The sequence below is a fragment of the Acinonyx jubatus genome, chromosome D4 (assembly GCF_027475565.1).
Source record: "Acinonyx jubatus isolate Ajub_Pintada_27869175 chromosome D4, VMU_Ajub_asm_v1.0, whole genome shotgun sequence".
Taxonomy (NCBI): Eukaryota; Metazoa; Chordata; class Mammalia; order Carnivora; family Felidae; genus Acinonyx; species Acinonyx jubatus.
The window spans coordinates 15589386-15602206 of record NC_069391.1 but is presented as its reverse complement, the minus strand read 5'-3'; the positions used below and the strand labels follow the sequence as shown (position 1 = coordinate 15602206).

Sequence of the window (12821 nt, the reverse complement as noted above, 5' to 3'; positions counted from 1 at the left end):
TAAATTAGACCTCAATGGTCTGGAGAAGAAAATCAATCAGATCACACACGCGAACCTCTTGGTACAGGACAGTTGCTCGGCTAACGTCATTTCTTGTCCTCACCCTGTTTTCTACTGCTTTCCCTCGAGGCCTTTGGCAATCTCAGACACCCCCTCTGTCGGTACCCAGAAACACCTTGCACACTTCTCAAATTTTAATAGAACACCTATCACACCATATTATGTGCTTGTGTTCATGCTCCTCCTGGTCTGTGATCTCCTTGAATGCCAGAGGCAATGCCTCGTTCGTGTTCCATCTCCCTGTCAGCTATAGCACATTAGTAGGTTCCTAGTCAGTGTGTTTGAATGAAGCTGAGTTTAGACAGAACATGTTTCAGGGAAGACCGTGGTTTTCTTCTGCCCTGTGCTTGGCATGCTCCTCCTCTCTACAGCCCTCCTTCCTGAGCAGGCCCTGTGTCACCTTCCCCAACATCAGAGCTTGAAATCTCGAGCTATTTCAACTTTGACGCAGTAGTGACAAGAACAGGTGTTCAGAAACATCTGAGTAAAAAAAAACACAGAGACAAAACAAAAACACACACACAAAAAAAACCCAAAAAACAAAAAACAGAACAAAGAAAAAACCCAAAAAAACATCCTAAGAGAACAATGCTGCTGAAGGTGTTTCTTGACTACGAATTTTTTAACACATACTTTTTGTTTTGGATCCATTGCTACGAATTATGATTCTTGAGAACTATAACTGTTTCCTATATCTCTTGGCATTCTTTCCAAGATATCAAGCAAGATCACAGTAGGTGTGCAAACATAAAACTGCTCAGTCCAGCAACTATTAGTGAAGTCTGTCCACCCGCCAACTTACTGAGCCAGGTGCTATCCTAGATGCTAGATATGGAAAATGAATAAAGCACAATTTTCTGATCTCGGGAGCTCCAGTTGGGTGAGAGAACAAGATTCATAAAGATAAAATTATAATAACACATACATGCAAATGTATGCAAGATTCAGTAGGAGAAAAAAGAAGACACTTCAACTTTTATCAGAGTAAAAGTGTCCAGAAGAGTTATTTTGGACAAGACTGAACCAAAATGGTATGAACAGTCAAGCATTTTCCAAGTTGTATGCTTCAGAGCCTTAGATCTGCAAGTGTAACCAGGATAAAATATATTCAGGAAACTCCATATTTAATCTACCTCTTGAGACTCATAATATATATTAGCATAGTTAAGGCACTGAGAAGTCCTGCAGTAAATAAGTGCGGTTTACGCTATTTAATACTGATGTTTCAGTATTATTGAGCTTTTTTAAGTTACTGCATGGTAACAAATAACCTCAAAATCACAGCAGCTGATAACCACAAAGGTTTATTTCTTGCTCTGTCTCATGTTGGCTGGGCTTTGGCTCTGCTCCAGACGTCTTCTTCATTTTGGATCCAGACTTGAAGGAGCAGCTTTGCTCAGGGGTACGCCATTATCATGACAGAAGGAAAGGAGCAAAAGCCAAGCCAGACAATGTCTCCTCATGCTAAGGCGGGGCATGGGTTATGTCCTCCCACATTCTATTGGCAAAAGCGAATCACGTGGCCAAGGGCAATGCCAACTAGCCGGGAAGTATACATCTCCCACAGGACAGCACCGCCAGTCACACGGGGACGCACTGGTGTACATAATCCTTTTAGGGGAGGGAACAATGGGATAGATTAACTTGTTTTTGCATCAAACCTTTTCTTAAAAAAAATTCAATTACCATATGATCCAGTGATTCCATTGTTAAGGTATACAGCCCAAAGAACTGCAGACAGGCACTCAAACAAAAAACTTGTACACCAATGTTCCTAGCGGCACTATTCACAATGGTCAAGAAGTGGAGACAATCTCCAGGTCCACCAGCCCATGAATGGGCAAACAAAATGTGGTATATCTATGCAATCAAATATTAATTCGGTCGTAAAAGAACAAAATACTGATACATGCTACAATACGGGTGACCCTTGAAAGTGTTCTGCTAAATAAAAAGAAGCCAGACACAAAAACCCCACATATTGTGCTACTCCATTTGTATGAAATATCCAGAAAAAGCAAATCCACAGAGACAGAAAGCAGACTAGTTGCCTGGGGCTGGAGGGAAGCGAGATGGAGAATGACTGCTTATTTGAGGTTGTGAGAAAGTTCTGGGACTAGATAGTTGGTGACTGTTGCACAATAACTGTGAGATGCTTAGCGTCCCTTAATGAATTGCGCATTTTAAGATGGTTATGATGTTGAACTTAATGTAATACATACTTACCCCCATAAAAAGACTAAGATTCCAAATACATTGATGTGACAGTTCAAATTACTTTAAATCGGTACAAATTTATTGAGCACCTACTACGAGCCAAACACTGAACTCCAGAGAAGTGACTAATGAAGACATTAAAAAAAGGGTATGGCTTCTACTCTCAGGGATCTTAATTACAATTAAATAACGCCACGTCCAGTTTTGCGCATAAGACAAGCTAGAACGTATCTAGGAGCAGAAAAAGAAAAGCAGGTGGACAGTGCTATGTTTGCAGTGTCAAAGGACAGCTTAGTTATGACCAAGATGAATTGTGACAGGAAAAAAATAAGGATTTACTTAATTATCTTAAATATAAACAGGTGCCTTAGCTACATGGGATCAATGAATTAATTTTCATGGGTGGTTTATTCAGGTTTGAGGGGCCCTGATGCCTGGTTTCTGCCCAATGAGACCAACCAGGAGTTCAATGAGACACGGTTGTTAAAATAAACCAAATCACCACACTGACTGTTTATCAGCCAGGATTCCCTTGCTGTGCGCTTTGCCATGAGTTCATTTGAAAAGTATAGACCCTGCATGACTACAATGCCAAGAGATGAGGGGCTAGGTGGCTTAGTCAGTTGAGCATTCGACTCTTGATTTGGGTTCAGGTCATGAGCTCATGGTGGTGAGATCGAGTCCCGTGATGGGCTCTGTCCTGAGCGTGGGTCCTGCTTGGGATTCTCTCTCTCCCTCTCTCTTTCTCTCCTTCTGCCCCTTCCCCAACCATGCCTCTCACTCTCTCCCTCCGTCTCTCTCTTTCAAAACAAAAACAAAAAACAGGGGTGAGTCCTGAGATCACTTCTCTCAACATCAGCTTAGATGCCATCAGAATTTCCAACACTTTCTGTACAAGTGTGAGTCTTGAGTTACCAAATGATTCCAGATGTCCCCAGGAAAGTGGCAGCACATTTTATAGTCATGTACACTGGGTATATTGCAAGGCCTTAGTAATCTGTGTTCTAGGGGTATGTGATCCTTCCTGGTTCTCAGTCTTTTTGAGAATATGACAATAGCTATAGAAATGGGGCACCTATAAACAGATACAAGTTAGCAAGTAATTTTAGGAAAAGCGTAGACTTTCCAAAGTAAATAGCAGAGCCTACAAGCACACAGAAAGGGCTATGGAATTATTTGCTCTAATAAAAATCATGGTTATGATTCATATGCTCCAGGTTGAGAAACAATATGGTTCAAGAGCATTGACATTGAATGGACTTGGGTTCAAATTCTTATGCTGCCACCCACAAGATAGTTACTTAACATCTGTAAGCCTCAGTTTTCAAGTCTTCAAAATGGGTCTTTGGTGGCGTATACAGGAGATCTTGATATAAAGAAATGAGCTCTTTGCCTGGCAGATGAGAATCACACAGTAAATCATAAGCGTAAGTGTTATTTTATATCCGCCCTATTGGTTTTTAGGTCAGGTGCTTTCTACATGTTTTCCAATGAAATGCAGAACAAAGGCTCTGCCACAGAGGTGTTTTTATGCCCGTTTTGTAGAGCAGAAGACCTAGAGAAGCTCAGAGGGTTAACCAGTCCAAGGTCTCATCACCATCAAGCCTGCCTTCCGGATCCTCCTGATTCTATCTGCGTTCCGACTGAGCCTTTAATTGACCCTTCGATCCACTTCCTAAGAGGAACTCCGGTTGTCCTCATCACAAGGCCGAGAACAGAGTGCTCCTGGGCGCATGAAGGAAAACCAGCTTGGATGTGGCCAACTGGGTGGACGTCAGTAGCCCCCTCAGTCATGAAGACACTGCCCTTTTATTCAGCGGGACTTCCGGACAGAGCCGCGGGAAGGGAGAAACATGGAGCCCCATCAGTGCCTCCAGGCGCTGCTAATCAGACAAGAAGGGCCTAATCACAAGCCCCTGCCCGCACCCTGGGCTCTTTCTGTGGAGGACCTACCCCGAAGCTACCGACCGGCATTGGCAACAATCGCTCGGCCTTCCACCCTGGGGGCCCGAGGCCACACGGGGTGACAGGGGGTGAGAGAGGAGGGGGCTTTGTGGACAGAAAGACCTAATCGTGTCCGGTGCCCCCTTCCTCTACTGTTGCAGTTGGGCAAGGACTTATTCCCATCGTACCCACATCTAGAACTGTGCTGTGCTGACTCAGAGTCTCCCAGCAAAGTCAAGCAGGCTTGGGGCCCAGGCAACAGGGAACCAAAAGCCAGGGGGACCTCGGGAAGGTTACCTCTCTGGGCCTCAGTTTCTCCATCTGTTTGATGGGGAGCATGATCCTTATCTCTCAGTTGGTGGGAGGGCCGAAGTGGCTAATGGATAGACACACAATGCCTAAGAGGGAGTAGCAGCAGAAAAAAGTATCATTTCTGACATTTCTACACTCTGTTCCTCTGTTTCTGCTACTTGTCGCAAGATGAGTTTGGGCACTTATGATGCCCAGCTACTGAGGGAAGGGATGGTTGATGCTACTTCTCTTCCTCAACCTCCTCCTCCGCACCGTCCTCCCTCCTTCAAGTCCTTTCTGCCCTTCGCCCTCCTCCCTCTTCTGCCCTTCGCCCTCCTCCCTCAAGTCCTTTCCCCTCTTCTTCTCCCTCTCTCTCCTTTCCTCCACCTCCCTCTTCTTGCTCTCCTTCTGCCTTCCCCTAGTCCCCCTCCTTCCATTGCTACTTAAGCACCAATCATAAGGAAACAATCAATTCAGCAAACATGTATCGAGTTCCTATGTCCCCAGCACTGTTGAATATAATGAAAACCAAAGTTGGCAAGGCAAAAATCCCTTTTCTAAAGAAGCCTATCATCTACTCTATAGAACAGGTAAAACCCAAACCCCCCCAAATATGTTGCAAGGTACAGGAAAACCAATAAATCATGCCAGAGAAGAGGTCTTAAAAGAGGCTTTTCAGAGGCGGTGGCATTTGGGAGATGAAGGGACATGACTCTGGCCTTAAAGACGTCAACTCTAGTGCCGTAGAGAAGACGCATGTGCTTTGGGAGAAAGATCCTCGTCAAGTTCACCGATGCCTGCCATGCTACTACTCAGTTGACCACAATCTCCATTTTGTGGGACATTCTTTTTATCTTCTTTTTTTAAGCTTATTTAGTTTAGAGAGAGAGAGAAAGCGAGAACGGGGGAATGGGGAAGAAGTAGAGAGAGAGGAAAAGACAGAAAACTGAGGCAGGTTCCACACTGTCAGAGCCCGATGCGGGGCTCGAACCCACGAACCATGAGATCGCCACCTGAGCCGATGTCGGATGCTTAACCGACTGAGCCACCCAGGCGCCCCAGTAACATTGTTTACTTGGCCTCCAGGACACCATGGTCTCACCACTCCCTTTACACCTTCCCCAGCCACTTCTTAGCTTCCTTTTCCTGTTCCTCATTCTCATTCCATTATCCCAACCCTTCAATATGAAATTCTCCACGGCTCAATAACTGAATTCCTTCTTTTCGTTTCTATCTACACTCTTTTCCAAGGTCATCTTACCCAACCTCACATCATTAAATATCATCTCCATGCTAATTTAGATTTCTAGTCCTCCCCCCACCCCGACTTTCCAGATGCCCATTCAGCATCCACATTTGTATCTAGAACACACTTCTCACACTTGGTTCACCCAGTTCCTCATGTCGCAGCAAAAGTGACCCCTCCTGCAGTCTTCACTGTATCAGCAAAGTGATTCCATCACTGCGGTGGCTCAGGCCAAACTCTGGGGTCATCCTTTACTTCTCTCTTTCTCTCACAAACATTTCTAGTTCATCACCAAATAATGTCAGCACCACTTAAAAAATGCACCCGTAGGGCAATCATTCCTCACAACCCACATCACCAGCTCTCATGGTCCTGGCCGCCATTTTGTCTTACCTTGGTAAACACGACAGCCCCCACACTGGGTTCCTTTTATGTGTTCTTGCCCTCTGTGTTAGTCTTTTCCACACAGCACTCATAGTGATTCATTTAAAATGTAAGTCAGGTCAGGTTACGCCACTGCCTGAATTTGCAATGGCTTCTCATTTCATCCAGAGTAGAAGTCTAAAGTCTTTTCCATGGTCTACAAATTTCTACATGACCTGTTCTCTCACCATCTCTCTGATTGTAAAGAAAATATATTTCTTTGTTTGCTTGTTTATTGGCTGCTCCCCTAACACCCACACACTAAATATAAACTCCAAAATGATGGAGACTTCTCTTATTCACGGCTATATATCCAGCTCTTAAAACAGTATCTGACATGTAGTTGATATTCAATAAATATTGCTAAATGAATGAATGTATGAATGAATAAATTTATGGATCATCCCAGATTTCAGCAAAATATTCTCTCTGCATCTCTTTCCACATCAGTGAGCTACCAAGGCAGAGCTCTGCTCTCTGTATACCTCACCAGATGGATACTAGATTAAATTACATGACAATGTCAGCAAAACACTCAATGGGCTTCTTGGAGAGAGAAGTATAAAAATAAGAAGTTATCATTATGCCATTAGTGTTATTACTACCAGTTTGGCTGTTGCTGTTTCGACTACTAATAGCCTGTGATCATTTCTATGATCCTGTCTTTCTCACTCCTCGTGTCCTTCTCCAAACCTCTTCTTTCTTTTTCCGATTTCCTTCCACCTTTGCCCTGTTCTGCGAACAGTTTATGAACCACCACAAGGTCAATGCCATTAGGGTGCCATTCACATCATCCTCAATCCACCAAAATAAACCTCTGCAGAATCTCCCCTCCCAGCCTCCTTCAGCGGAATTAGGAGAGAAAAGAGGAAGAGAGAACAGGAGCATTTTGAGAAACAAAAGCTCTGAAGTCAGACTGTCAGAGTTAAATGTGGAGCTCAATCACTGACTGAGTGACCTCCCTCACCCCAGTTTCCTCACCTATGAAGTAGGGATGTTACTTATGCTTTCCTCCCAGGAATGGGTTGAGGATTCAAAACGTAGTAAGTGCAATTACATAATAAAATTAAATGGAAGTTAAAATGAATAAAAACAAACAAATAAACATGCATGTAATACAAATCAATGAACACAGGCCCTGGCACACTAGGAAGTGCTGGATAAATATTATCCATTGTTATTTCTGACTCCTCTGCCCTCAGTCCATGCGGCTGTCTTCTGGCTGGGCTGGACCACCTCTGTTCTTCTACGTGTCTGCTTTATTCATGTCTTCTCTTTGCAGACGATGTCAAGATGGAGCACATTATTAAATAAATTTTTCATAGACGCACATTATACACACAGAAATGTATACATATAAATCACGTGCGTACAGTGCTATGAATTTTCACAAAGTAAACACACCCATGTGCTCCCATCCAGATCAAGAAACAGAACATCATAGATACCTCCAGAAACCTCTCCCATCTCCTGTAAGTCCCTTATTCTCCCTCCCCGAAGGTTAATACTCTGAGCTACAAAAGCAACACATTTTTTTTTGCTGTTTTTGTCCCGTATAGAAATGGAATCAAATAGCGCATATTCTTTTGTGTCCAGCTTCTTTTACTTAATGTTATGTTCATGAGATTCTTCCATACTGTTGCAGAAAAGAATAGTTTATTTTCCCCCATTTCTGCATTGTAGCCTGTCATATGAATGTATGACAATGTATTTATCCATTTTCTTATTGATGGGCAATTGGGGCTATTTCCATTTGTAGGCTATTTTGAATAAAGCTGCTATAAACAGCCATGTCCTTTGGTGAACATAGATGGCATTTCTGTTGTGCATACTCCCAAGAATTATAATTTCTGGGTCACAGGGCCAGGACATACTGAGTTTTTTGTAGATACTGCCAAAAGAGTTTTCCAAAGTGGTTGTACTGATTTATTCTCCCACAAGCAATGCAGGAGATGTTATAAGTAAGTTTCCATGTAAGTTTCCATTGTTCCACATCATCACTCCTTGATGCTGTCAGTGTTTTTCCTTTGAACCAGACTGATTGTGGGGTTAGCATACTAAATTGTGGCTTTAATTTACATTTTATGAGGGCTAGAAAAGTTAATCACCTTTTCAAATGTTTATCTGCCATTTTGATATTCTTGTTTGTGAAGTGCCTATTCATGTCTTTTACCCATTTTCTTGTCTTACTGGACAGTCTGCCTTTTTCTTGTTGTTTTTAGGAGTTACTGATATATTTTGCACAGGGTTTTTTGTTTTGTTTTTTTTGTCAGATTCATGTATCAAAAATCTTTCCTTCTACTCTGCAGCTTGTATTTTCATTCTATCAATAGCAGCATCTGATGAACAGAAATTCTTTTTTTTTTAATTCAGAGAGAGGGAGAGAGTGGGGGATAGGGGCAGAGGAGGAGAGAGAGAAGAGAGAGGAGAGAGGAGAGAGGAGAGAGAGAGACAGAGAGAGAATCTTAAGCAGGCTCCATGCTAAGCATAGAGCCCGATGCAGGGCTGGATCTCATGACCCTGGAATCATGACCTGAGCTAAAATCGAGAGTTGGATGCTCAACTGACTGAGCCACCAGGTGCCCCTGGAAATTCTTAATTTTAATGTGGTTCAATGTATAAATCCTTTTCTTTATACCTACTGCTTGTTGTATCCTACTGAATAAATATCAGCCTATCCAAGAATCATGAGACAGTCTTCTGTCTTATATTTAAGAAGTTTTTTTGTTTTACCTTCCACCAAGAGAATATTATTCTTCCTTAGATATTTTTTTCTTATGACTCCTCTACCTAGACAGGCCAAATGAATTACTCCCTTTTCTCCATAATGGTATGCATTACTTTCATTATCTCTATTATATTATATATTGCCTTGAATCTTATGTATTTCCCTGCCCTTCCTCTCTATCTCATCCCCACACTCCACTCACCAGATTATCTAAATTCTTCATGGTCGTCTCACTAAATTCTGGTCATGATGCCAGCTAAATAACTCTAAAAGTGGTTGACACCAGCTAAGTAACTCTAAAAGTGGTCTGTTTTTTTCAACCTCAACTGCTACCTTCATGGTCTGAATCTGTGACCTCTCATCTTCAGTACTGCAATAGCCCCTAATGGGTCATCCACCCCCAATCTACCCCGATCTAATTAATTGGACACATGACAGCCAGAGTGATCTTCCAAAACATCAATCTCCTCATGCTACTTCCTTTTTAAAAACCTTTCCATGGTGCCCATGATCCTCAAATTAATGTTCGAGTCATTAATGTGCTGCACAGGCCTTCCAGGATCCGAAGGATTATTTCATCTTTCTCACCACTGATGTCTCTGCTTTAATCTCTTACGACATTTTCATTTCCTCAAATGCTCCTTCATAGATACTCATTGTCTGCCTCCATATCCATGACCCTGACCTCTTCATCATCCTCCAGGTCCTATCCTATCCATCTTCTCCGATCCCCTGATAGGTTAAGTCCCCATACCATTTGGTACCATGAAGCCCTCCTATTTTTCTCCACTACAATTCCTTATGCCTCTTTTTGTTTGTTTAAGCCCATCTTCTCTGATAGGGTATATATTTCCTTGGGACACAAACTGTTTCCCACTACATCCTTATGCCCATTTTGACCCAACACAGATTCTTAAAAGAAAGCTGGGATCTTTATTGTCTTCTGCAAGTGCATCAGGTCTAGGCTCATTTTATCCACATTAATGAACTAGCTTTTCTGTAAGACAGCCCTTTAGGTATCTGTAGACAGTCCTGTAGACAGTCCTTTTGCCCCAAGTCAACTCTCTTCAGCTGTTCCTCATAAGACACCGTTCTTTAGGAACACTGTAGTTTCTTAGTGTCCCTCTTGAAGTGTGATGTCCAGACCTGGCCCTAACCTTCCAGATGTGTTCTGACCAATCTAGAATAAGACAAGGATGTCACCTCCTTTTTGGTGGATAACATACTTATAATCATGTAACCAATGGTAGACCTGCATTTTGGAGGACTGAAGCTTATACCATAACTGCTCGTTGAGAAAAGGAATTCAACATGAGGTGTGAAAGTCAGTATTTAGAATGAGAAAATTCGGGGACCTACATGGTGAGGGAGCCCTGGACCTTAAGCTTCATTAGCTTCATGGGAAATCAGCCTCTTACTGGCCCTAAGATCTTAATACCTTCCTGGTAACTAACATCTTGTTAATCCCTTCTAAATTTACTCCAATTATAACTCACAGGTCTCTCCACTGCCAACATGCACAGCAGGGTTATCAAATGCAGGCTGGAGCCAAGCTTCCTGGACTCCAACACTTCTCTCACTTCACAAGGTCACCAGTAGGTATCACAGGAACTTTAATAAGTTGATCATCCGGGCACGCCCAAGGCAGATCTGTCTTATGTACTTTCTTATCAGGTTATTACCAAACCTACTCATCCACTCTTTTCTCTACTAAAGGAGGTAGGGTTATTCTCTGTGTGTCTGAGGTTTGGTTTTGTTGTGTTTTCTTTTAACACTAAACCACTTTCTTGGCCTGCAATTCCCGGAGGGGTTTTCCATTCAGTGCTCCCAAGTGACTCTACCAAGCCCTCCCTGTGCCATTTTCCAACCATCTTCTGTAACAAGAGCATGAATCAAAGGATTGCCCAGGAACTGGAATATAAAAGTCATATTAGGCTCTGCTTAGCTCCACCTGCAAATCTCAGCTCTGCTTTCCTCCCACTGACATTCAGAGTCACCTTTATCAGACACCTTTCTAGAAGGTCACATTTTTAGTCTGCTCAAAGTTAAAGCATGCCATTTTTCCCCCCTAACTATAAAGTTAATACATGATCATTGTGGAAAAGTTAGAAAAAGAACTGGGAAGCCTAAAATAAATCATCTGCAACCTAACCATCCAGAGGTAACCTCTTTTAACATCTCGGCATATTCCCTTGCAATATTATTTTTCCTTACCCTTTCGCATTGTTAAGATCATGCCACACATTCAGTCAGACACTACCCATTTTTAAATTAACACTATATCAGATCGCTTTCATACATTCTTGGAAATTCTCATAAATAACATTTTAGTACCTGCCTAATATTATGTTGTGTGGATACTACATAATTTGCCTAGTCCTCTCATGTGGAAAATTGAGATTTTTACTTTTTTTTTCCATTATAAATTATGCTTTTTAAAACAGCACTATCTGTACTCAAAGCCTTGTAATTTTTCCTTATAATGTCCTCACCTGTTCATGATGAATTAACAAGGGTAAAATTACTATTTTAAAGGGAATATTTTCCTTAAGGTCATAAGTATATCTGGAGCCCTTAACATAGACCTGACATAAAACAGACACTAAACAAATACACATGTTGAAAGATATCAGCGAAGTAATCCCATAATTGTTGCATTCTTTTTTTTAATTGTTGCATTCTTTTTAAAAAAAATTTTTTTAATGTTTTATTTATTTTTGAGACAGAGCATGAATGGGGCAGGGGCAGAGAGAGAGGGAGACACAGAATCGGAAGCAGGCTCCAGGCTCTGAGCCATCAGCCAGAGCCTGACGCGGGGCCCGAACTCACGGACCGCGAGATCGTGACCTGAGCTGAAGTCGGACACTCAACCGACTGAGCCACCCAGGCGCCCCTTAATTGTTGCATTCTTAACTAACAGTGCCTGAGTGTCTGTCTCTGAACACCCTGTCAGCATTGAGTGTTCTCATTTATAAACTCTGCTGAAAGCACACACACACACACACACACACACACACAAACACATATGTACGTGTGTATACATATATTAAAGACTACAGACGACGAATGAATAAGGAGAAAGAAGATAACGTAGAACCAAAAATTCTATAAAATGCTCTATAGCTTTTGGAATTCAAATAACACCTGCCAAAATACATTGAAAATCAAACACAATAATCTAGGAAATTCAGACAGCAAGATATGAAACTTTAATATATATTAGGTCTGGAGCATCTATAAATAACACTGTTTAGACATTTTCATCGAAATAATCAGATAAAGCTCCCATTTTCATACTTTATATCTGAAAACTAATTAATAACCATGAATTTAATGTCCTGTATATGTTAACATTTTTAAAAGGCATCATGTCCTAACTGTCCTAAGTTCCATATTTGTAGTCTTCCTCGGTTTCTCCGTCTTGCATCTTTGTCTTTATTCTGCCTCCACATCATGCCTCCTCAAAATCCCAAGGCTCCCCCCCTCCCCCTCTCTGGTCTCCGATTCCCACGGGCATCCTACCTTGAAGGTGCAGTTTGCTCTCCGTGCTTTGCAGAAGGACGGAACTCACAGAGTCCAGATTGTCATAGCTGTTACAGCCCAGAGGCCCAGTGCGTGTCTCTGTGACCTGGAGTGCACATCAAGGGTGACAGGTGTGAGACAGGTGCCCTTGTCAGAGACTTGTGAGACAGGGCCCCGCAGAGTCAGCCCTCAGCAGAGCAAAGCCGGCAGAGAAAGTCTCCTGGCCTGAGCCAATGGCCACTTCTTGGGCACCTCGCCTGTGGCAAGGACCACACTTGGGCTATCACCAACAGGCATCAGGATAGCAGAGCAATCGAGCACACAGACAGGACCCATTCCCTGGCTCTCGCTTCACAAGGTCACTCTACGTATTATATGAATTAATACGTT

At 42.4% G+C, this 12821-nt stretch overlaps 1 protein-coding gene across 4 annotated transcripts in view; it reads right to left on the bottom strand.

Annotated features, from left to right (window-relative positions):
• BRINP1 (BMP/retinoic acid inducible neural specific 1) overlaps window positions 1-12821 on the bottom strand; it is a 174291-nt gene that overhangs the window by 41490 nt on the left and 119980 nt on the right. For all 4 annotated transcript variants that reach the window (XM_027034948.2, XM_027034949.2, XM_053204710.1 and 1 more), the window contains exon 5: window positions 12432-12537. In XM_027034948.2, coding sequence (XP_026890749.1) covers window positions 12432-12537 — 106 coding nt within the window. The remainder of the gene's footprint in view (window positions 1-12431; window positions 12538-12821) is intronic.